Source organism: Python bivittatus, unplaced genomic scaffold (assembly GCF_059951505.1).
Source record: "Python bivittatus isolate LINGU-HERP-01145 unplaced genomic scaffold, Pbiv_v1 ctg000850_np1212, whole genome shotgun sequence".
Classification (NCBI taxonomy): domain Eukaryota; kingdom Metazoa; phylum Chordata; class Lepidosauria; order Squamata; family Pythonidae; genus Python; species Python bivittatus.
The window spans coordinates 1,395,929-1,408,583 of record NW_028277112.1 but is presented as its reverse complement, the minus strand read 5'-3'; the positions used below and the strand labels follow the sequence as shown (position 1 = coordinate 1,408,583).

General features: G+C 37.9%; 1 protein-coding gene across 9 annotated transcripts in view; it reads right to left on the bottom strand.

The window, feature by feature from the left end:
• The window catches only part of TRAPPC13 (trafficking protein particle complex subunit 13), a 47,394-nt gene that overhangs the window by 13,611 nt on the left and 21,128 nt on the right, over positions 1-12,655 (bottom strand). For 4 of the 9 annotated variants that reach the window (XM_088130409.1, XM_088130407.1, XM_088130410.1 and 1 more), the window contains 4 exons: positions 11,332-11,465; positions 9,391-9,589; positions 8,277-8,377; positions 4,859-5,009 (listed from right to left, as the gene is read on the bottom strand). In XM_088130409.1, the coding sequence (XP_087986535.1) occupies positions 4,859-5,009; positions 8,277-8,377; positions 9,391-9,589; positions 11,332-11,465 (585 nt within the window). Of the gene's footprint in view, positions 1-4,442; positions 4,773-4,858; positions 5,010-8,276; positions 8,378-9,390; positions 9,590-11,331; positions 11,466-12,655 lie in introns of those variants that run through there. The other 5 variants (XM_007441869.4, XM_007441871.4, XM_007441870.4 and 2 more) reach the window with 3 other exon arrangements.

Genomic DNA, 12,655 nt, shown 5'->3' with positions numbered 1-12,655 from the left:
TTCAGGAAGAAATTCTCTTGTCTCAAACTATTTTAAACCAGGGCTATTTGCAGAGATAACTGTACTTTTTTGCACTTACAGCTATATGTTCTATTTAGAAATTTAGCCATTGCTATCAAGTAACAGCTAGTCTTGGAGCCAACTTGTCTTACTAAGTTTAGTACAACTTGTTTCCTAAGTAAAGATTGCCATTCTTAGTTTAAAAAAAACCCCTTAGTTCTATTTCATATGCTAAGTTTTCACAACTAATGCCAACAATTGTGGAAAGTACCAAAAATCACCATAGGAAACAGTATCAGTAATCTGATACAATTAAACTTTCTTATTATTCCCAGCTCTTTATACCCTTTATTCGGTCTACAAACCTGAATTTTTAATATTTTCCATCAAACCACTCATTTTAGCTGAATTACTACATGTAGTCAAGGAGCTGCTTTATCGACAAACATTCCTTCAATCAGGTAAACCTGCCATATATTGTACAGATTGAGATGATCTGTGTCAAATATAAGTGAAGTGAGGAGAAAAGGAATCCGACCAATTGGAATCCAGCACTTTCCATCGGCTGCAACCATCTTGGAAAAATACACTAATGCCTTTTTCAAAAGAAATAATCATACTAATCCATTTCAGCAAAGAGAGAATCTTGTAGCAATTTAAAGGTTTCAATTCATAGTAATTTCAAATTATAATACTTTCAGAAGCATGAAGTGTTACCATGAGTTATAGGTGTGTCCATAACCGTAACCATTCTTGAATAAATAATGAGATCCATAGAAATATACAGGAAGTTACTGGAGATGGCACAGTTCTCCTGTTACTGCTAAGATAATCCCACTAAGCATGTGTAGTGGGATTAAAATTTCTGTCCACCAGTACTTGAATAGATGGCTGCAAATTAAATTTTATGAGGGAAAGGTAACTGAATATTTTTCAGAAACTTGATTTAGAGTAATTGCTAAACTGATAGGATGGAGCACACTGACTCATTTCTGCAAAGCTTCAATGGATTTCAGTTTCCTCTAAGTATACATTATAGCAGGTGACAATAATATTTATATTCTATTGAAACTTGCTTCAGTTCTTGTTAGCTACTGGAAACCCCTTATGGACTTTTTGATGAAAAAAGAAAAAAAATGAACAGATGATTTATGGGTTTGATGATTAGAAAGGGTAGATTATGGAAAAAAGGAAACTTCAATGTAACCTTAGAGAGGGCAAAATATAAATGTATTTATAACTGCTGTTAGGAAGACCAGAAGCCACTTCTTTATTCTTTTTTTCTTTTTCCTTCTTTTCTACTTCTTTTTCGATATTTCTTTTAACTTTTTTATTACTTTTCTCCATTTCCCTTATCTAACTCGAAATTTGTATTGCTTTTACTCCGTGGAAAAATTTCTTTAATAAAAAAAATTATTTGTGTGTGTGTGTGTGCGTGCACGAAACTTGCTTCAGTTCAGTGGGTATTTAGAGTAAATCAATTGCTTTTTTCCCCACTAATGCCAAAACCAACTATAAATTTCATATGAATGACCATGGTACAATAAAGCAAAATGAAAAACTTATCAAATTAAGCACACTAAACTAGAATCACAGCATACACTTTGCAAGTAATCCCAAAATTCAATCAGTTATCAAAGTTGTCTAGTGATTTGTGTCTCTATATATTTTCATTTGTTGACAAATGAAGGGACAAATGGAGGTTGGCAGTTGTTTCTTTTCTGAGTCTGTGGATAAATGGATTCTGATGTGAAGTAGGTCTTGAAACTGCCAACTTCATCTAGTTAAAAAAAACCAGGAACATGGAACAGGACTTCACCATGCCTAAAGACACTGGAAATATTCATGTACTCACTTGAATTAAACTAAAGGGGTAGAGAACGTGTGGTCCTTCAGATGTTTTGTACTATAGCTTCCAGCATCTCTCACCATTAGCCACAGAGGCTATCGTAACTCAGAATTATATTTCAGAATCAGCTGGAGGACCATAGATTCTCCCAGTTTGATATATTAAGGATCTACAGTTTAGAATGAAGAAAAAAATTCAGACAAAATAGCTTTCGATAGAATGTCTAATCAATCCTAGAGGACAAATATGTTACTATTTGTCAAGGAGCCTTCTAGTTCATAGGCAATGGCTTTATTAATGCATAACCCTAAGCCATTGTGTGATTTGTTTCCTTTTGAGTTAAAGCTATATGTGAATCTATATTACAGTTTAGGGTTTTGTATGAACCGAGTCACTGTGATTTGTTTAGCAAATCATAAGTTATCCTTTCGTTAGCATCACGTGTAAGCTCTTCCTGTGTGCCGGTATATACAGTGCATTCGGAAAGTATTCTGACCACCTTCACTTTTTTCAATTTTGTTATGTTGCAGCCTGATACTACAATCGTTCAAATTCATTTTTTCTCTCATTAATCTACACTCAGTATCCCATAATGACAACATGAAAGCAGAATTTTAGAAATGTCTGTAGATTTATTAAAAAGGAAAAACTGAAATATCACATTGGCATAAGTATTCAGACCCTTTACTCAGTACTTTGTTGAAGCACCTTCGGCAGCAATTACAGCCTCGAGTCTTTTTCAGTATGACGCAACAAGCTTTGCCCACCTGGATTGGGGGATTTTCTGCCATTCTTATTTGCAAATCCTCTCAAGCTCAATCAGGTTGGATGGGGACTGTTGGCGGACAGCCATTTTCAGGTCTCTCCAGAGACGTTCAACGGGGTTCAAGTCAGGGCTCTGGCTGGGCCACTCTAGGACATTCACAGAGTTGTCCCTAAGCTATTCCTGTGTTGTCTTGGCTGCGTGCTTAGGATAGTTGTGATGTTGGAAGGTGAACCTTTGGCCCAGTCTGAGGTCCTGAGTGCTGTGGAACAGGTTTTCATTGAGAATATCTCTGTACTTTGCTCCATTCAGCTCAACCCTGACCAGTCTCCCAGTCCCTGCTGCTGAAAAACATCCCCACAGCATGATGCTGCCACCACCCTGCTTCACTGTTGGGATGGTATTGGGCAGGTGATGAGCGGTGCCTGCTTTCCTCCAGACATAACGTTTAGAATTGAGGTCAAACAGTTCAATCTTGGTTTCATCAGACCAGAGAATCTTGTTCCTCACAGTCTGAGAGTTCTTCTGGTGCTTTTTTGCAAACTCCAAGCAGGCGTTCATGTGTTTTGCACTGAGGAGAGACTTCTGTCTAGCCACTCTGCCATAAAGCCCAGATCGGTGGAGGGCTGCAGTGATGGTTGTCCTTCTGGAACTTTGTCCCATCTCCACACAAGATCTCTGGAGCTCAGTCAGAGTGACCATCGGGTTCTTGGTCACCTCTCTTACTGAGGTTCATCTCCCCCAGTTGCTCAGTAGCCAGGCAACCAGCTCTTGGAAGAGTCCTGGTTGTGCCAAACTTCTTCCATTTGAGAATTATGGAGGCCACTGTGCTCTTGGAAACCTTCAGTGCAGCAGAAATCTTTTTGTAGCCTTCCCCAGATCTGTGCCTTGCAATAATCCTGTCTCTAAGCTCTGCAGGCAGTTCCTTTGACGTCATGGCTTTTCCTCTGGTACAGTAGGCATTGTCAGCTGTGAGGCCTTCTATAGAGAGGTGTGTGCCTTTCCAAATCATGTCCCATCAATTTAATTTGATTATTGGTGGACTCCAATCAAGGTGTAGAAACAGCTCAGCAATGATCAAGAGGAATGGGAGGCACCTGAGCTAAATTTCAAGCATTGTTGCAAAGGGTCTGAATACTTATGTCAATGTGATATTTCAGTTTTTTCTTTTTAATAAATTTACAGACATTTCTAAAATTCTGCTTTCACTTTGTCATTATGGGATACTGAGTGTAGATTAATGAGGAAAAAAAATGAATTTGAATGATTGTAGTATCAGGCTGCAACATAACAAAATTGAAAAAAGTGAAGGGGGGTCTGAATACTTTCCGAATGCATTGTATATGCAGTTCCAAGAAATAACAATGGAACTGTCCATTAATTTCAAGCCCTCCTTGGCTCCCAGAAACATCTAGTTGCTTACTGAAAAAGAAAAGGCTAGATTAAATGGATGCTTAATCTGATTCAGAACTTGCTTCATTCAAAGCTACATGTTTGCTTCTTTCCCAGACCAAATCATTTCCCAAATCACCTATTTCCCCAACTCTGGGTTCACATGCATTAAGTAAAACTATATAAAAACCATAAAAGCTAGATTCATGCAATACATATATAAATGCAGCCAGGCTCAAATCACTGCCCTTTTAACCTTGAAATATCATCCATAAATCTCTGTATTCCTACATTTATAGAATCTTATTTTTCCAAACTAAAACCAGGAAGAATTTTCTAGCCCCCTTCCCATGTACAGAATTATTTCTCCAAGAATTACAAATAATACAAGTATTAGAAATAATCTGTGCAAAAATAGAATACAATGAAGTAGCTGTATAAGTTGCCTAAATCTTTATTTCCAAATAGATTAAAATACATATAACTGGTTGGCTCTTAACAGCTATTTTAAACATTCCAAAGGTGCCACATTCATTTCTAGGGGGATTATTAAATAAGAACATTATTTTTTTTCTCTTGGATACAGTTAGATGTAGTCTGGCTTCATTAGATTTTTATCAGGCAATTGGTCCACACATTTTAAGCAATTTTAAAAAAGATTTTCTTAGTTTTATTTCATTTTGAAGAAACCACACAGACTTGAGCAATATCATCATACTCATATGTTCTTTTCAAAAAGGTGTCTGTTAATCTCAAGCCAGAGACACTCTAAAACAGAAAGAAAGGAGAGACACAGTGGTCAAAGTGATGTGAGAGAGAATAAGGCTAAAATTAGAGTCACTTTAAGTTCTTACTTGTAGTCCCTGTACTGATGATAGCAGCGTAAGTGTCAAGTGTAGTGACGAAGTAGGATGCAGTTTGCCCAGCTGTCTTCCTGACACACCACACCAGTGAATTGAATTAGTGTTGCACATTTCCAAAACCAGATCCATGGTCCTTTCACTGCTAGATAATATATATATATATAATTTAATACAAATGTCAGCTTTTTAAAAATCCAGTTCATACCACTTTTCTCACTATACCAGATTTTCTTTTTGGGAACTTTCGATGGTGCACCTCATGATTAATTTATCTCATGCACACAGTTCTATGATGTTGAGTTTCAAATACAGGGGCAGAGATAGAAAACTTAAGTCTAAAGACCACACTGTTTTGAAAAGACTTCTGTGGGGATCACTTCACAGTTGGGCAACTCCCTCTAGATTCTCTCTTTCATATGCATAATGGGCCTTCATAAATAATACCTAATAATTCACGCCTGTTCATCTCTGTCTTAGAAATTCAATGTTTTAGTTATGAGCCTTTAAAATGGTTTTAAATAATTTTTTTAATTTTTATATATACACACACAGTACTGTGCAAAAGTTTTAGGCAGGTGTGAAAAAATGCTTGAAAGTAGGAATGCTTTCAAAAATATATATTGTAATTGTTTATGTTTATCAATTTACAAAATACAAAGTGAGCAAACAGAAGAGAAATCCAAATCAAATCAATATTTGGTGTGACCACCCTTTGCCTTCAAAACAGCATCAATTCTTACACTTGCACACTTTGTACTCTTGCACAAAGTCAGGGATCTTGTAGGATTAGAATCATGTGTATGATTAACCATTATACCAAGCAGGTGCTAATGATCATCAATTTCATATGTAGGCTGAAACAGTCATTAACTGAAACAGAAACAGCTGTGTAGGAGGCTTAAAACTGGGTGAGGAACAGCCAAACTTTGCTGCTAAGGTGAGGTTGTGGAAGGTAGTTTCATGTCACATACTATGGCAAGACTCAGCAGAGCAACAAGACACAAGGGAGTTTTACTGTATCAGCAAGGTCTCTCCCAGGCAAAAATTTCAAAGCAGACTGGTGTTTCAAGATGTGCTGTTCAAGCTCTTTTGAAGAAGCACAAAGAAATGGGCAATGCTGAGGACTGTAGATGCAGTGGTTGGCCAAGGAAACTTAATGCAGCAAATGAAAGATGCATCATGCTTACTTCCCTTTGAAATTGGAAGATGTCCAGCAGTGCCATCAGCACAGAACTGGTGGAAACCAGTGGGACCCAGGTATACCCATCTATTGTCTGGAGAAGTCTGGCCAGAAATGGTCTTCATGGAAGAATTGTGGCCAAAAAGCCATACCTCCGATGTGGAAATGAGGCTAAGTGACTCAACTATGCACAAAAACATAGGAACTGGGGTGCAGAAAAATGGCAGCAGGTGCTCTGGACTGATGAGTCCAAATTTGAAATATTTGGCTGTGGCAGGAGGCAGTTTGTTTGCCGAAGGGCTGGAGAGTGGTACAGTAATGAGTGTCTGCAGGCAACAGTGAAGCATGGTGGAGGTTCCTTGCAAGTTTGGGGCTGCATTTCTGCAAATGGAGTTGGAGATTTGGTCAGGATCAATTGTGTCCTCAATGCTGAGAAATACAGACAGATACTTATCCATCATGCCATACCATCAGGGAGCGTGTGATTGGCCCCAAATTGATTCTACAGCAGGACAACGACTCCAAACATACAGCCAATGTCATTAAGAACTATCTTCAGCGTAAATAAGAACAAGGAGTCCTGGAAGGGATGGTGGCCCCCACAGAGCCCTGATCTCAACATCATCAAGTCTGTCTGGGATTACATGAAGAGACAGAAGGATTTGAGGCAGCCTACATCCACAGAAGATCTGTGGTTAGTTCTCCAAGATGTTTGGAACAACCTGCCTGCTGAGTTCCTTCAAAAACTATGTGCAAGTGTACCTAGAAGAATTGATGCTGTTTGGAAGGCAAAGGGTGGTCACACCAAATATTGATTTGGATTGGATTTCTCTTCTGTTTGCTCACTTTGCATTTTGTAAATTGATAAACATAAACAATTACAATATATATTTTTGAAAGCATTCTTACTTCAGTGTTTTTTCACACCTGCCTAAAACTTTTGCACAGTACTGTATATACAGTATATATATTAAATAAAAATTATTGAAGAAAGATAGGATGCAGAGGAACTAGAGATTCCCCAGCTTGGTTATATGATACCAGGCAGTGAATTTTAGAAAGTTTTAATTTGAATTTTGATTGATTTAAATATGAAGTATTAAAGCAATGTACACAGTGGCTGAGCTCATAGAAAGTGCTAGTCTTCTTAACAGAATGCAACTGCCATGTACACATATTATGTCTATGAAAGTTTGGTTCATAAAACATGGCTAGTTTCCTACATCACACTAAACTAAAAACATCTCATCCCTATTTTAGTTTAGTCTAATCGGTTTCACAAACCAAGTTCTACATACCTTATAATGGAAAGCTCTGCAATGATACACATACAGGCCTCCTTTATATTATGCTAAGCCATAATATGGTGTGAGCCCAGCCACTGTGGCTTATTAAATAAACCACAGTTAAGCAAATAATGACTTAGTACAGTTTGTTAAATAAGTCACAATCGTGCTAGCTATGATACAAACCAAATTTATCACATTATGGTTTAGTGTGATATTTGAACCCAGCCAATAATTAAAACTAGAACAGAATTTTATCCTTCCTAATTAATATATAAGCCTCAAACATTGTTGCTAAAATAAACAAATCAGCTCTGACTCTAAATCTGAATGACTAAAGGGCAGGATTATTGGTACATCCATTTGTAAAAATATTTCTAAAAGCCAGTTGCTTCAACAAAACAGTTTTAATCATAATAGAAAATAAGAATATATGGTGTATGTTAAAGTTATATTAACATTAATATTTTAGTACAGGTAGTTCTAGCATAATGACTGTCCTGTTTAGTGACCACTGAAAGTTACGACAGCACTGAAAAAGTAACTTTATGACCAGTCCTCACACATGTGACCATTGTAGCGTCCCTGCAGTCATGTGATCGAGATTTGGGTGCTTTGCCACTGGCAGGCATTTATAATAACCGCAGCATTCCATGGTCTCATGATCACCATTTGCAAGCTTCACAGCCAGCTTCCAACCAGCAGAGTAAGTGGAGAAGCTGGCAGTAAAATCGCAAGTTGTGGTCATGTGATGTCTCACTTAACTACTGGATTGCTTAGTGACAGAGTTACTGGTCCCAATTGTGGTCGTTAAGTGAGGATTACCTGTACAACTGAAACAATGATTGAGGGAAACCATCTCAACACCATCTCTGCAGAGTTTTTCCTTTGACTGAAAATAAGGATTCCAAAAGCCCAAAAGAGCAAGGGAAAGTTTCATTACCTGCAGTTTGTTATTTTACAAGTGATGTCAAAAGGCTCTTCCAGGCTGACTGTGTCGGGTATTGTCTCCAATGAAAGCCTCACATCACCATAACCTGGAGCCTAAGGAGTATTAAAAGCTTAGCAAAGCATGATTACATGTGCCGTCAAGTTGTTTTTGACGCCTAGCGAAAACAAAGCATAATAGAAACACTTTTGTATACTATGTCTAACCTCAATGTACTGAAGAGGAAATTCTAAGGAGTTAAATTAACTGCAAATGTCATTGTGAGACCATAATTCTTTGGCTAGGTATGAGCTTGAGATTTTTTTAAAAAAAACACACAATAGAATCTTAGATATTCATGAAACAGTGCATCAGTCACCAGTTGCAAGCTACACGTTCTTACAAAAGGAGTCATTCAATACTTACAGGTTTTATATTTTCTACTTGTTTTAATGGCATCTTCAAGCTTCTATTATTCCTCATGGACTATGTTTTAAAGATAGCATTAAGTTTTAATTTTTTTTAAGGGTGTTGTACTGCCATTTGCATGAGACTAGAAAAATATTGTTTCAATGATGGTTTCAACAGACTGGGAAATGTTAGGTTAGCTAATGATTTCTGGGAAACCTGCAAACAAGGCACAAAGGTGATAGCTTTCTCCTACTGGCTACCTCCTAGCATCTGATATTGATTCTGTATACAGAGGCTCCATCTTTCATTAATCTATCTAATCCCTTTTAAAGGCACTTAAGCAAATGGCCATCATCCTACAGGGCCATCTTGTGGTAATGAAAACCATGAGATAATTAAGCATAAGGGATGCTTTCTTTCCAACTTCTTAACAACAGATAACAATGAAAAAAGCACATATTATTTGGCTTTTTGCTACCTCTGAAAGTTGTTATTGAAGATAACAAAGAAACACCCAGCAATACCCAACAAGGCAAAGGAGTATCTGAAGAATCACAGACATATCTTAAAACACTAATTTATCATGTACAACAAGTATTCATGAAGCTCAGTGTGAGTTGTCAGCAGACAGATTCTTCATTCTTTTCTTTCTATTCACAGTAAAGAAAATGTAGTTTGGAATTCTTTAAAGAGAATATTGTGGAAAAAAAGGACTTGCCATTCTTTGAAGTTGACTAGTTTGCAACCTTCCCCTTTCACCCAAATTTGTCTTCCATACGATGTCAAGCTTCCCAATAACTGTTACACCTTTAATAACACCAGCTTTTTCTGAAAATTCCTGCTTGGGTTTCAGACAATATAAATACTGGCGTGTATCCATGGGTTGTAAGTATGTTCTTGCACCAAATGTTGACACACTAGAAGAAAAGTAAAGGTTCATCTTAGCTTATACTTCAGATTTGGACATCTGGACAATTCATTTAGGAAACTGTCTCCAAATATAGCAAGTAAATGAGACAAAGTGAGGGAAAACAAAGAAATCACTCAAAGTTAAATTTGGAGCCCTTGGGGTTTAGTGTTTAAAAGTTTGGGTAGGAGTGAGGAGACCCAGGTTTTCCAGCCCAGCCATGGAAGCTCACTGAATGACTTTGGGCCAGTCACTCTCAGCCCAACCTCCTCACAAAGTTGTTGCTAAGAGAAAAAATAGGAAGAGGGAACATTGTACATGTTGTCTTGAGCTCCTGAACGAGAGGTAGGATATAAATCTAACCAATAAATAATAAATGTTAAAAGTCTGTCATATTTATATTTGGTTATGTATTACAATCTATGCATTTAAAAGGTGGTGGCAATTAAGGAGTTTTTAAAAAGAATTATAACTAACAAGTTTAAAAAAATTTTTTTTAATTTAATCTTTAAATTAAGACACTAGTTTTCCGCATGTTAACATTTATATTTAAACATAAAGTTCATTCTATTTCTGAATAAGGTAATCCAAAGAACAGCACTAACAGTAAGATTTGTATCACACCATACACAGGTAAAAAAAACTTAATGCTTAGAAATATAAAACATATTTTTATTTCTGTTACCAGTGAGAGAGGCTCTTCATCCTGCAAAAGCTTTCAATTAAATAAAGGATTGGGGTTCTTTTACATAACAGTCAATTTTATGTATAGGTCAATACCTTTTACCATCCAGATTCTTCACAACTGCAAGCTTAGGTGAGTGCGTGCCAACACATCACAACCATACCATTTGTGATTCATATCCTCTTAATTCATAACCAGCAACTTTTTAGTTGCTGAAAACCAGAAAATCTAAGAAAAATAGACAATTTGATGCAAAACTGCCCTCAGGACTCCTAATTGAGAGAGGCACAGTACACACAACCTATAAGTAAAAATAGTTCCAACTGGACACAGATGGTTTTGTTTTCTATAGGGGAGTGTAAACACAGTACAGTGGTACCTCGGGATACGAACTTAATCCGTTCCGTGACTCTGGGCGTATCCCGAGTTGGTCGTAACCCGAAGGAAATTTCCCCATAGGGTTCAATGTAAATCCGGTTAATCCGTTCCGCCCTCTGAATTTGGTCGCACCCCGAGGCAAATTTCCCCATAGGGTTCAATGTAAATCTGGTTAATCCGTTCCGCCCTCCGCCCGAATTTGGTCGCAACCCGAGGCAATTTCCCATAAGGTTCAATGTAATTACCGTTAATCCGTTCTGGCGTCCACGGACCACACGGAAAGCGGCCGGGCGCGGCGTGGTGCGGCGCGAAAATGGCCGGGTGCAGCGCGGCGCGGCGCGAAAACGGCCCGGCGCGGCGCGGCGCGAAAACGGCGCGGCGCGGCGCGAAAACAGCCCGGCGCGGCGCGAAAACGGCCGCGGAACACGCGGCAGGGCCGGAAAAACAGCTGCGGACCACGTGGCACGGGCGGAAAAATGGCCGCGGACCACGTGGCACGGGCAGAAAATGGCCGCGGACCACGTGGCACGGGCAGAAAATGGCTCGTACCCCGAGGCGGAGTTCGCAAACCGAGGTAAAATTTTGGGGCCAGAGCTGGTCGTAACCCGAAAAATTCGCAAGCAGAGGCGTTCGTATCCCGAGGTATCACTGTATCCTCAAATAAGACTGGCTACAAATAAGTCTCTTACCTGTCCCCACCTTGGCTGACTGTATTTAATTCTGCTACATTGTACATAATAGAAGGTTCTAAGGATACCTTCTCCATAAACATTGGAGAGCTTGTGATATTCTGAATCTGAGCTTCCAAAAACACTTCATCGGTCTGAAAAAACAAGAAAAAATGCTTAAATAAAGAATAGTGTGAACTGAGAAAAGTTCCAGCATTTGAAAAACATTAAACCACATACGCAGTTAGTTTCATGCCTGAAAATCAAAGTAACAGTAATTAAATGCGAGAAAAGTCTTCATCCCAAAGGAGAGCAATTGAAGCAAAAATGTTAGTCGACTGGAATTGTGCTGAACAATGGATGTGGGATAATTTCTTACATTATCCTGATTTACGGTAATACTTTAAGGTTTGCATACTGAACTACGGTCACATCAATTCAGAATTTGTCAAAAAATGAAAGTATGTCTAAGAAATGAGAAATGACTGCAATGCATATGTACGCATGCCATGCCAGTGATGCATCAGACCACATACAAAGAAAATATTATAGGCTATTAATGGGGAGCTTTGCTCTTGTTTCTGACAATATGCCAACTATCCTAGAAGCTCTGGTAAATGCTACAGTCACTATTAACTGTTACAGTTTATTCCTAGGAATTTCTTTTGATGCTCTTACACACTGATATTGGCACATGGGTTCTTTTTTTTTATTATCTCACTGTTACTTCTGGCTCTAAGACTTCCAGCAATAAGCATGTGATGTTACTTTTATTTCCACAGCCAAATAGTTTGGCGCTAGCGGGCTCTACACTAAAACTACTAATTTAGCATGAGAAGATTAGTTGTCCAATTTCAAGACAGATTTTTTTTTTTTTAAAAAAAGCCCAGGTTGCTTCTCACCTTTCACAAAGATTTATGGACATAGCCACACTATAAAAAGCCATGCAGCAGATGCAGTCTTTTGTGTGTGAGCTCAACTTGATCTAATTTCAGTTAAATCAACTCCCTAGTAAATGTGCATAGGTTATCAGCCTGAGAGTGATCATCTTCACAGACAGAAGGCAAAAGTATCTGGGTAGCAGTAGTGCAATAGTTTACTTCTGCATCTCCTTATATTAATTAGGAGTCTATATAATAAATTATATCAAAAGAAAACATGAAATTAAAGAGACACAGAAAGGAGAGTAATAAAAATAATAGAGAACGATTAATCTTGCTTGAGGGTTGAAATATTTATAAATCATTAAGTGACGGGTAAAAGTGATTCAACTTTTTAAAAATAATAATTATAATAATTTGTATATCAGTATGCAGAGATTCATGGATGTTTGCATGTAAACTGC